Here is a 12,754-nt window from a genome sequence, read left to right as displayed (position 1 = left end):
TCCTCTTTATACTCTATGGGGACTGTAGAAAGGGGTGCTGAACTACATTCATCTGTACCCTGGGGCAGAACACAACGAGCAGGTCCCACACACAGGATGACTGCATTCTGTAACCCGCTTTTCCTTTGTAAGAGTCTAGGGGTTGGCTATTTCTTTTCCATAGCCATCAACCACTATATCTGTTTCAGACAATGACTTCCTTTCATTATTACCTGGGTATTCAGACTCATAGTTTAGCCTCATCCACCTACCCTTTCTCACCCCTAAGGAAAGGATTTTTATTGTTAGCACTTACGGGGGGTGGGGGGGGGAAGGTAAAATTCCTATTTTAATCAGATCTCCTATGGAAAGGAGTTACTTTCCTAACTTTAAGAAGTGATGGTCATTTTTTTTTTTCCACCAGTGCTGGGGCCTGAACCCAGGGACATTTTATCAGTCAGCTACATCACAAACTTTTTTTATTCTGAGACATCTCGATAAGTTACCCACCTGACCTCAAACTTGTGATCCTCCTGCTCAGCCTCCTGAGTAGCTGGGATTACAGGCCTGCACCACATGCCTAGGGGTCACCTTGATGTTAGGGCAATGAAGTGTGTTACACTATCGTGTTATCTCTGCCCCTTTATTACAATGGGTCTCCTCTGGGCTGAGAAGGAGAGGCAATGGGAACAAAAGAGATGCTGCAGGGATCAGTGCCACGAGGGAGGGGCACAGTGGGGACAAAGAGAGGGAGACAGGCAGAAGGCCAACGAGGGACCACTGGATTTATCCATGACCACCAGCACCATGTGAGTCATGGTATACTCTTACTCATCAGCGTGACTATCAGGGCTAGAAGTTCAGACGCTGTGAGTTCTACCTAACATCAATACTTAGAGAGGTGTGGTGTAGGGAGGTTCAGGTGAGGAGATTTGGATACTGCTAATAAAGAAAAATTGGAATTTCCTTGGAGTTAATGCCTGATGGTGCTAATGATCACTTCCAGTGCCATTAGAAGTGAGCAACTGCATCATTTCCCAAGATTCACCACCATCTGGGTTGTAACCTTTCAAAGTCCTTCACCTTACTGAGATGGGGCAATTCCTTAGCTTTCCATTTATTCTCTTCCCTGTAACTGTCATTTTGAATTTATAAAAAGCCAATTAACAAGAGACACCATGCTCCTTTATTATAAAAACTTTTCCAAAATTATTGGCTTGGATCCTGGAAACTGACATGGTTCTCACCACATTTTTAAAGAAACACAGTGGAGGTGGGGTGGAACAGCACAAGGCTGGGATGTCTGTGAAACTGGACAAGATAGATGCGAGAATGTTAATGTGAGCAGAAAGACCAGCATGCACTTACTACATCTCGAGGCACTTTTATTAACTGACAGCCCTGCTTGGAATACCCTAGAACTCTGTGATAATAATTTGCTTTGCTGAAGTTCTCTAAAAGCTGTAAGAACCTTCTACCATGGTGACTGCTCAAAATGAATGGAAAATAACTTGCATTATATTTTGAAATATTCATTTCTATTATTTAGTTACTCTGATACATCTATTATTGCAGTGGGGTCTGCTATCCCCTCTCCCAGAGAGGCTTCCCCAGTATGCCAGGACTAATCCTCATAGAAGCCTTAAAAGTCTCTGAATGGCATGTTAAGTATGAAAGACTAAAAAGATTTCATTTTAGAGACTAAGCAAAGACTGTTGAAGATGGGATTTTTAGCTTGTAAATGTCAACTATGATACACTTCAAAGTTAAATGTTTATTATTTTGCACATTTTTGCAGAATTACTTTCAAAAACACTTACCAACCAAGACAACAAGTCTGTATTTCTCATTAGTTTGTCGCCGATATGGTGTCACTTCTTCATATGTGGGTACGTCTGCTGTATCATATTGATCGCTCTTCTTGCATTCATACATGGATTTATTTGTTTTCTTATCTTTTCTACTAAGACGAAAACTTCTTCTAAAACCAGCTGCAAATAAAAAAATATATGTATATATATATGTACATATATAATGTGTAATAACATATGTAATAACTAAAAAAGAAAACCCCCCAAAAAACAAAACAAAACCTTCAAAGTTGGGGTAGCTTGAGGTAGAGTGTATGCCCAGTATGTGCGAGGCACTGTGTTTGATCCCCAGGCACCACAAAGACCCAAAACAAAACAAAAAATATTCTTCCAAGTTGTGTCGAATTTTAATTACTGTAATTGTTACAAGTGCATTTAGTAAGGGAAACAACTTAGATACTAAGCAATTTCATCAAAATAGAAAATCTATAAGAGGAATATCTAGCATTTACTTATGTAGCAATAATAATATAAATTTCATTTGGTTCTAAATCATGAAGAGCCCTTTTCAGAAATCAGTGAATAGAATAACTGTACAATGAAGCAAAAAAAGCCAGAAATCACAAAGATTATTTATTATGGACTTACTGGTGAACACATTTCATAAGAGAAAGTTAAAAATCCTAAACAAGCATTTAAAAACATAAATGACAAACTCTTTCATGCAGTATAGTAAGAAAAAAAAAGATATTCTGAGTAAAAACCTAACAACATACCTGTGGCACAGACAGCATCTATCATTAAATAAAAAACAAAACCGAATTAGGGAAAGCACAGTGTTGAATATGCCTATGCACAAATCAGGATGACGGAAGAATCAGGCTCAGTTAAGAACAGGTCAGTCCTAAGCAAGTCATTTAACGATAATGTGATTCTAGCGGGATGGAGTAAATGACTGAGCTTCCAATAGAAACTCTATGCATCTATGATGTGAAGCACACAAAATGAAGTAAGTTTCAGGATAGGTCATATGACGTTTTACTAAAATAATAGGTCATATGACATTTGGAAGTCACATATCTTTGCCCATTCAATGACCAAGGTAGTGCATTTCCCCTTTCCATATGATGTTTTACTAAAATAAATTTTTTATATCTTTATTTTATTTCTTTTTATGTGGTGCTGAGGATCAAATCCAGCACCTCGCACGTGCTAGGCGAGTGCTCTACTGCTGAGATCCAGCCCTAGCCCCTAAAATAATTTTTAAACACTTAAAAAATTTCATGTGTGCTTTATCTTTCCCCAGCTGGGACTTAAATATTTCAGCTAAAGTTCCTTTTCTTAGTTAATGCCAATTTCATTCTGTTTACTCTTCATGCTGTCACATGAGTCCGTTTTATTTCTTTTCTAGATATGTGATAATCATCACACATACTATTCAAGAATGCACTACAATGTGCAATGAACTCTATAACTAACCAACTCGATATCTCTCAAAATCCAGACTTTAAGGAGAGAGAAAATACTTCGTTTATTGAAACATTATATGTATTCTACATCAGCTCCATAGCATTAGTAAGGGAAAATTAGATTTCATACGTTTAAATGTATAAAAATATATTTTATTTAAAAAGAATATTCATCAAACTAGAAAAATAGAAGACTTTTTTTTAAATACAGATTTTTAAAAACAAAATGTAAAAATGACATAATTGATCTAAATGAATTTGGGGGGATATAAAGGAAGTGAATAATTATTGCCATTGGGTTTACAAATTAATAGGATGCCAACTAATTAATATTGAAACATGTAGTTGTATGACTCTCCTTATGGATTCAGAGTGTAACAAAAATTTGTCAAAATATTAAGAACAGACTAATAAAATTTGCTCAGATAATGTATTTCTGTGGCTCTCTAAGAGTTGCTCTGAGTTGAGGGGATCCTTGGATTATTTCAGGAAAATAATTACTTGTGAAGGATTTGAAATGAGGAAGAAAGTCTCTTAAGGTCCCTTACAGAGGTAAAGAGGAGAAGCATACCTCCCCAGTCATGAAACCCAGCCACAAAATAGGAGGAAGCAAAATGCATGATCTTGGTTCTGGGATGGACCAAGATGTGTGACTTTCAAAATCCCCCGTGCTGAGAAAATGGAAGGGCCCAAGGAAGTACTGTTCCTCTTGTTTCCTAGGACACTGGGAAAGATTTGTGAGAACCCAGAAAAAGGATCCCTTCTATAGGTGGTCTTTACAATAGCAAAAGAGGTGGTGAGATGCTTACAATGACTCCCATGTGCTAGTCCAGTCGCTCTCAGACACGGGTCTCTTCCTAATTTGCAGCCTCTAGTTATCCCAACCCACCAGTTACCCCTAACTCTGTCACTTGTGACTGCTGACTCAAGAATGGAATTCAGAATAACAGGATTTACAATTTAGTACAAAAATTACACATTAGCTATTCTAGTTAGAAAAGGTCAAATATGGGCATTTCACAGTGTTCTAATTTCAGGTTCCCATGGTTCTTGCCTCCTGAGAAGCAATTATAGATAAGCAGGTAAAACTACAAATTCCCTCACAATTATTCTTTGTATAGAAGGAGGGTTTTCCTTAAGTCACTACAAACTTTTAGCACAGGAATAGACATAACTAAAACATAAATGTTTCATCCAAAGCAAACAAAGTCCAAAAGTAAAACTTGAATTTTTTTCTGATCAGTGAATCACAGCTAAATCCTAAATTTCAGAGCAAGTATTTATCTAATTACGATTCATTGAAGCTTTTAACTTTCATCATAAACAGTTGGAAGAGAGAGTGGGGAAAAGAGATGATGATCAGATTTCTATGTGAGGTTGTGCTGACAGACATCAAAAGATGGAGACCATGTTCCATGGGATGGTTTGGTGCAGTGGAGGGCTTTGTACAGAAGAGATGCTTGATAAACATTTCCAGAATTGAAGTAATTAGAAAAGGCAGTAACCAAAACCTTGTCGTTCCTGTTTCACCTTAATCAACAAAGCAAGCATGACATATTCGATGTTTTCACAAGAGTTAAAATTCACACACAGAACAAAGGACAGAACACTTTGTAAACACCTTGGAGCTGGAAGGAACTCTGGGGGTCATCCAGGCCTGCTCCCTCTCCTAGGCACAGATGTCCCTGGTGACTGTCACTCTTAGACTCATACCTGCCCAGCTTTTCAGTAGGGACTTCAAATCAAGTGGGTACACAAAGGTTCTGAATGAAGCTTCAGTGCCTTGACCCATATACTTATTTGACAAAACAGGAGCAAAGATGGTCAGATGGCTACAGGACTCTCTGAGCGCAGGAGAGTCACTGAGTGTTAGGAACAAAGGCTGGAGATGGGCATTCTGCACATGAAGTGGTCTCTGCCACCGACTTACCAGCGGCTGTGTATCTTGGGGAGCTTCAGAAAACTTCTCTAAGACTCATTTTCTCTACTTTAAAACGCAAATAACAGCAGGATCTACCTCTCAGGTGGTTACAGATTAAATTGTTCAGATAGAGCATCTGAGCCAGTCCCCAGTCTATGGTAAATGCTTCCACATGTTAGCAACAGGCTGATGCTTGATTATGTCTCCAACTACTTGAAAATACCTTGAAGGCAGGAACATGTATTCCCTGTATTCCCATAGTTCAGACTCTAGAGAGAAGGGGAAAAGTACTTTCGGAGACAGATTAATTATTCTAAAATTGGCTAATATTATAAAAGAGACAATATTAAAATGGAAGCCTGATTTAAATATGCTAATCAGGGCTGGGTTACGGCTAAGTGGTAGAGTGCATGCTTAGTATGCACAAGGCCATGGGTTTAATCTCCAGCAAATTAATTAATTAGTTAGTTAAAAATATCTAAAGTACTTTATTTAATAGTAAGGCATTTTAAACTATTCTTTCATTTTTTTAAAAAAACAAAGATTTTTTTCCTAGCAATGCATGTTATTTTTGTTATCACACCTAAATTGAAACAGCATCCTTCCCTTCTGTCTTCCTTACTCATATCTTTTGTTTACTTCACTGCTCCACATACATATGATATATTTACTCACCCACATCATTCACACACACACACATGTGCACATATACAGACACACATGTGTATGCAAGTATATATGCATACACAGAGTAAGAAAACAAAAAAAATTCCCAGCACAGAATGACCAATAACATGGCTAGAACAAAGGATTTAATAAAAGTCATAAACCTGGAGTCCTCATTTCTGATTATTTTACAGATTAAAAGAAAAAAGGCGATTTTTCTAGAATCTGTCCTCCTGGGTAGTCAGAGGTGACAATGCACTTGGCATGCCTTTCTTGACAATTCAGAGTCTCTAATTTTCAATCTTCACTAAAATAATGAGTGATGTGTCAGTGCACCTTGGTCAAGTCTATGCATAAAGGAAATTAAACTGTATGTGAGAAAGGGACATTAATAATTTCTTACCTTTACATCTTGTTTCTCTTACTAAAAAGGAGCCGCCAAACTGTGAACTTAGAGTGAACAGAAAAGCCTTTTAGCTCTATGAATAAATAACCTAGAGCCTACTTAATTTCAGTCAATTTTCAGTACAAAAGTCTTAGCAAAAGTCTTTAAAAGAGAAAAAATGGGAAAGGAGCACTGACAGGGAAGGGAACCAGTTTTACACAAAATATGTTTTCCTTATATTTCACATTTTTGTAATTTATAATTGGCTCAACATTTTTATGGACAGATTTTTTTTCCAGGGAGCTTACCCACAGCTGCTACAGATTTGTGTTTCTGAAAGGAATATCAGGACCACTTCGTTAAAACAGCAAAGTGACTTTGGAATGAGAATTCAGCTGCAGGTTGTCCCCTGACCACAAGGAGATATTACTTGGCTAATATTTTCCAGTAGATATAATGTTTGATGACTAGTTTATTCATCATTTAATTGTATAGCTATGCTTAAAGTTAAAAAAAAAAAACTATAAAGGGGTCCATTAAAGCATCTTGCTATCTGAAACAGACTCCAACAATATCCGTGTACATAGCTGTACGTGTCACTGCTGAAGCTAGCTAGATCTTGTCCAGATGCATCTCCACTGCCATTTCCACCAGCAGTACTCAGTTACCCACTTCACCATTCTTTCCTAAAAGAACTTCTATTCACTTCTTTAAATCTGACAAGTAAAAAAGTGCACATCATTGTTATTTTAACTGGTTTCAGGGTTGAACATTTTCATGTTTATTACTTAACAGTTCTTATTTCTTCTATATACTGTTGGTTAATACATTTTGATTATGTTTTGATTATGGTCTTCATAAATACACAGAAATTTTAACAAATAAGCTCTTTGTCTTAAGGTTTTTAATTATAACTTTTCACTAATCATAAAGAAATTTAAAATGGTTTTGTGATTGAAACTGTATATTTCTTTTCTTCTGATTTCTTCTACTGTTTTAACAACTTTCCTACTCTTAAGACTGACAAATATTCCCCTAAAATTTCTGAAGTTTTAAAAAATGGTTTGCATGGATTTATGCTTAATTATTTTACTCCCATCTGGATTTAATCAAATATAATCATGAGATCAAGCCTCTAAAGTATGGTTTTAACTTTATGTTTTTTTAAATAATTAATCAGTGGTCCAAGAAATACTGAGCAAGCCTTTTACTAATTTTGTTGATATTTATCTTTTACTGAACAGATTACTTATTATGTCATGACATAAAAAGGTGATTCTTGGTCTAAGTTGAGCTTATTCTCTTATTAGTAACATCAGTACCAGAAAAACAATATTAGTGTGGTAGTCATTGATATTTATTGAGAACTTGCTAGATGTCATGCTCTGCTCAAAAGAATATTATGTGGATTAGTTTATCTAGTTTATGTGGATTTATTTAGTTCTCACAGCAACCCTATGCAGTAGATATAATGATCCACATGTTTAAGTAGATCTTTCAGTATAATAAAAAAAAAAATGCATGCCACGCCTTTGCTTTAAAGTAGCAAATGATGAAGTGAAGAAGAATGTTTAAAAGGCCATACACAGATGCATCACAGAAAAAAATGATGAGCCTTCTGTGATTTTATAAAATAATTTATGGGGAAAATTTATGAAAGAGGGACAGAAGTTTAATTTAGGAATTAAAAACATATTTTTTTTCTCTGGGGGAAAAGACAGCTTCTAAATACAGTTAAGTAATTTTTTATATTGCTCTATATTCAGATAGTGTATAAATTACAAAGAATATGTAAGCGTGTATCCCACCTCACAAAGCCCCCAATCTGCTAGAGGGTACAACAATTATTCTCAAACACTTGTAATTTAAGTTGTTTTCACAACATGGGACCATACTATATGATTTTTTGCATCTATTCTAACGTCTGATTTGACTTTCACATTTTTTTCAAATAAAAAAATATCTGGGCAGTTGTGATTTGGTTATTTTCAAAACTGATTAATTACAATGAATTTGTGTAACACATTCATAAAAGAGTATTAATTCTTACATACTCATAATTCTTTATATTAACCTTAAGAATCGGTTAATAAAGTAAGCTTCAATATTGTAGATAAAGTTACACCTATCTTATAATTTTAAATGTTAGCAGTAATAGTTTAAAAAAAACTTGGAAGAAGCCAAAATATGCAGAAGAATTGAAATGATTAATTAAATCATGAAATACTTCAAAGAACTAGGGTTAAAGCCATTAAGATTATATAAAGAAAACTATATAACACCATAGAAATGCATTTTGTATAATAAAACTGGAAAAAGCTGGATAGGATACAATAATCATACTTGCTTTATGTGTTTTTTTATGAATATGAAAATTGTTATAAATAAAGAAATATAGAATAAAATACAAAAACAATGGTTGGGTCAGGGTAGCAAAGGCTATGGTCAATTATTTTATTTTCAATGTTTTATGATTTTATAATTGGAAAAGAAACCACAAAAACAGAGTTCATATGTGAAAAAACAAACAAATAAAGCCCATTATTGGCAGATTTATTTGTGTGGTTATACCAACATATGATACAACATATCTTTGATTATGTCTCGGAGGCAGGTTTTCATCTCCTATGTTTTGAATGATCATAGCAATAGACAAGTATCCCCGTTCAAAATAGTTAGAAATAGCCAATAAATTCAAATATAAAGCTAGACAGGACAGCAAAACAATGGAAACCTATAGAAAATGAAACTATGGTATAAGAATTAAAGATCAGGGAAAACAGAACCAGCAATTTCACACAAAAAATTAAGTTCTGAATACTTAAAACCAAACTAATAAAACTAATGTGAAATTTTTTAAATCACAAATTATCATATTCTTTGATGCCCACAAATAAGTAACTTCAATGTAAATTTAAAATGTAATAAATATTTATTAGTTTTAATAGTCTCATTTTCATAGATTGTGCAGTTTAACATGGTATTTTATTGAAAAATACATGATCATATTATAAGGAAATATGCCCACGTTGCTCACCAGCAGTTAAAGGCCTTAGAAATCACACATATGAATAGGAGAAAAGTGGCCCTGACTTTCTGTTAACTCAAAGAAAATAAACACTGAATTATTATGCAGCCACCTGCAATTTTTCAAACGGGATTCAGATTTGATCTTTGATTATATCTCTTTTAGACAACCAACCTGGTCTAGTAACATCAGATACTGTGCATTTCTAATGTCTAAGTAAGATTTTAATATGTTTAGATTTTATAGATGTTTATAGCAAGAGAAAAAAAATATCTTAATGAAACTTTCTCAAATCAGAACAAATATAGGTCACGGGTACATGCAATATTAGAAACTTATAGAAAGATCCATGCGAAATAAAGTTCCTAATTTTTTAAGAAATATTTTATTCGTATGAACATAGTCAAGAAACCTACTTAATTTCCAAAAAGGAGACACATTTTTGGAACTGTTTTTTCTCATCTTCAATATACTAAAATGTAGATCTCTTTTTGAAAAATTGGGAGTACTGTCAAAAATTTATGAGAATTATTGTCTGCATCTTAAAAATCAGGACAGTTCGATCAAACGAATATTTAACTGGTTTCATAGGTGCCTTAATTACAAGGAAAGTAAAACTTTAAAAAAACTTTAAAAATTTTTTTAAAAATGTACATATTAATAAAAACAAAGATGCTTAAAATTATACAATCTTTCCTTCCTGACAACAAAATGAACATTTTCATGAAAATAAATATTCTGAATATAATGCCAACGTTGTTGTAATGATGCAAATCACCATAGACAAATTTTTTGTTGTTGTTGTGTTTTTTTTTTTTTTTTTTTTTTGGTACCAGAGATTGAACTCAGTGGCGCTTAACCCCTGAGCCACATCCCCAGCCCTTTTAAAAATTTTTATTTAGAGATGGTTTCACTAAGTTGCTGAGTCTGGCTTTGAACTTACTCTCTTCCTGCCTCAGCCTCTCAAGCAGCTGCAGCTGCTTTGTACAGAAAATTACTGAAATGCTGTCCCTAAGGTGCCAATCATAAAATTATCACAAAGACAATGAAGGATAATTAAAAACAATCTCAAAGTGACAAGTAAAGATCTGGGGAGGAATCTGAAACTGAGGGGAAAAAAACGCCAATACACAACTGTAGATGTTAATGGGATCTGAAGAGCCCAGATTAATCAGTTTCTAAATTCATCATCAATGCTAGGAAAAAATTACCAAAAAACCGTGATGCACTATCAATACCTTATTAACCAGTCATACATATGCTAATTTTGTGTAAAAAGGAGAAACAGGCTTTTGAACAAAGGGAAAAAAAATCACCTCTGGGATCTTACAGGTTTCAAAGTTGCTCAGCTCATCTCAGACTAAAAATAAAAAGTAACTGATAAAACCACAGAAGTTAATATATCAATTTACAGTTTCCAAAGGAAAAATTACATATTTTTGTTAAAAAAAGTTTTCCTGATACCATAGACCATTTTTTTTAAAAAAATTATTTTCCAAGGTACATCAAAGGATCACCTTAAAAATAGAAAAGCTGTATGAGAATTTTATTTTCTGATAGCCATCTCATAAAGAAATGAGTTCTTATTTACATTTTCAAAATTATGAGAAAATACAGTGTGTATACATAAAACTCCATAAAAATAATAATTCTGAACAGAAAACTGGGTTTAAAATTTTAATGTTTTTTTAAGTTGAAAACTCAAATTTTCTAAGCAGAAATGACTTCCTCCTGTCAGAAAAATAAAATATTTTCAAGTAGTATTTCAGACATGTTACATTATGGAGAGTTGTTTTTTGTTTGTTTGTTTTAATTCAAGAAAGAACCTGTAAAACTTTGGAAAGAATGCCTCTAGATGATTTTTGTAAAATAATTTAATTTTAAAGTATTAGAGATATTCTGACATAGCTGTACTTACATACCCAACAATCTTCTAAATGACTGGATGTTGTAGTAAATGGGAATTTTTAGTAGATTTACGAAATCAGTAATGTAACTTATTGAGAATCAATGGTGTTTAAATATAGGAGAAATAGGATTAGGAAAGAATGCAGAAGTAGAGAATGGGTAAATAATAACCTTTAAAAGAAATAACAGCAAATGAAAATTCTTGTTTTTATTTAACTTTTTGCTAAACACTTTGGTTAAGTAGATGAACAGTCTGAGCATTCATAAGTCCCCAAACTGATCTTGTTTTAAAGGAATGCATGAAGTAATCCAGCAAGGACAGGAGTAAAGAAAAATTCACTTTTCAGGAAATCATTTGTAAGAAAGAATGTCAGAAAACAGATGCTTGATTTGCTGTGCTTTGTGAATTGATTAGAACAAATTTTCTATAAAAATTAACCAGAATAAAACATTGTGCAATTCTTACTAATGTTAAAAAAACATAGTAACTCTTCATATGGACTATTTTTTTCTGCCGTAAGAAAAAGGAGAATCTTTAAAAGCTGACTATTCAACTACACAAAGCAATTACACTTTGTAAGCAACACCACGCACATAGACCAAAAACACATAACTACACAACATTCACCAAAGCTAAGTAAAATTTCCAAGATGGGGAACATGGATTAATTCTAATAATTCATATACACAAATACAGTATGTACACATAAATAACCAATCAATCTATAAATGACAATCGTTCCATTATCGGCAGCTCTTGACTTGTAGGGATTAAACTTTTAAAAGTATAATTTTCAAAAAAAATATAAATTTCTGCAATTCATACATACAGTATATTTACTTATTAACCTTCATGTTTCAAAATTTTATGCAGACTACATATAACTTATATTACCCAGTCACTGAGCTTTTCCCTTCCTTCAAATAAATAATCAAACCTTAGCCTCCAAGAAATGACATATCAATAAGAATCATACTACAGAGAGTACTTCTACAACAGTGAAACTTTATTAATTATGCTTTTAAACTACAATTCCTATGAAAATCAACATTCAAATCTTGAAGTGCCATAATGTCATTTTTTTCAAAAATAAAATTATGTTGATGTGACATTTATTTTTCAAAAATGTCATCTCTCATCAGGTCAAGGGCTATTTATATATGCTGTTTTGTGCTTGATTTTATAATATTTAAATTAAATGAAAATAATCAAATGTCTTACATGAGCTATTGGCTTGATTTAGATCCACTGTAGTCAAGGGCTCTACAAGTATATCCTGGACAGTTCCATTTTTTTGGTTCAAGGATATTCTGTCTTTAAGGTAGATCACTTCTATTTCTTCTTTGGAAAATACAAGGTATGAAAGTGAATAAGCCAAGGATAAGTTCCTAAAACAAGTGAGAGCTTCAGAAATTCTCTTAAGGAATCCTTGCTAAAAATCTCAAGAGAAGGCTGAATTTCTAGGAACTCCTTTGGTTATTTTCCAGAGCTACTCTAAGATCAGACAAAAGTATTATGTGCCAAGGATTGATACAGATATTCTTTAAAACTAGTGTTACTGCTATGTATTTGGGAAAGTGGTGGTG

The 12,754-nt window shown here is 33.6% G+C and overlaps 1 protein-coding gene across 4 annotated transcripts in view; it reads right to left on the bottom strand.

The window, feature by feature from the left end:
* Window positions 1-12,754, bottom strand: part of Mpp7 (MAGUK p55 scaffold protein 7) — a 235,856-nt gene that overhangs the window by 28,600 nt on the left and 194,502 nt on the right. For all 4 annotated transcript variants that reach the window (XM_076831406.1, XM_076831405.1, XM_076831408.1 and 1 more), the window contains one exon: window positions 1,800-1,970. In XM_076831406.1, coding sequence (XP_076687521.1) covers window positions 1,800-1,970 — 171 coding nt within the window. The remainder of the gene's footprint in view (window positions 1-1,799; window positions 1,971-12,754) is intronic.

The sequence above is a fragment of the Callospermophilus lateralis genome, chromosome 13, assembly GCF_048772815.1.
Source record: "Callospermophilus lateralis isolate mCalLat2 chromosome 13, mCalLat2.hap1, whole genome shotgun sequence".
Classification (NCBI taxonomy): Eukaryota; Metazoa; Chordata; class Mammalia; order Rodentia; family Sciuridae; genus Callospermophilus; species Callospermophilus lateralis.
This window is presented reverse-complemented; position numbering and strand designations above follow the sequence as displayed.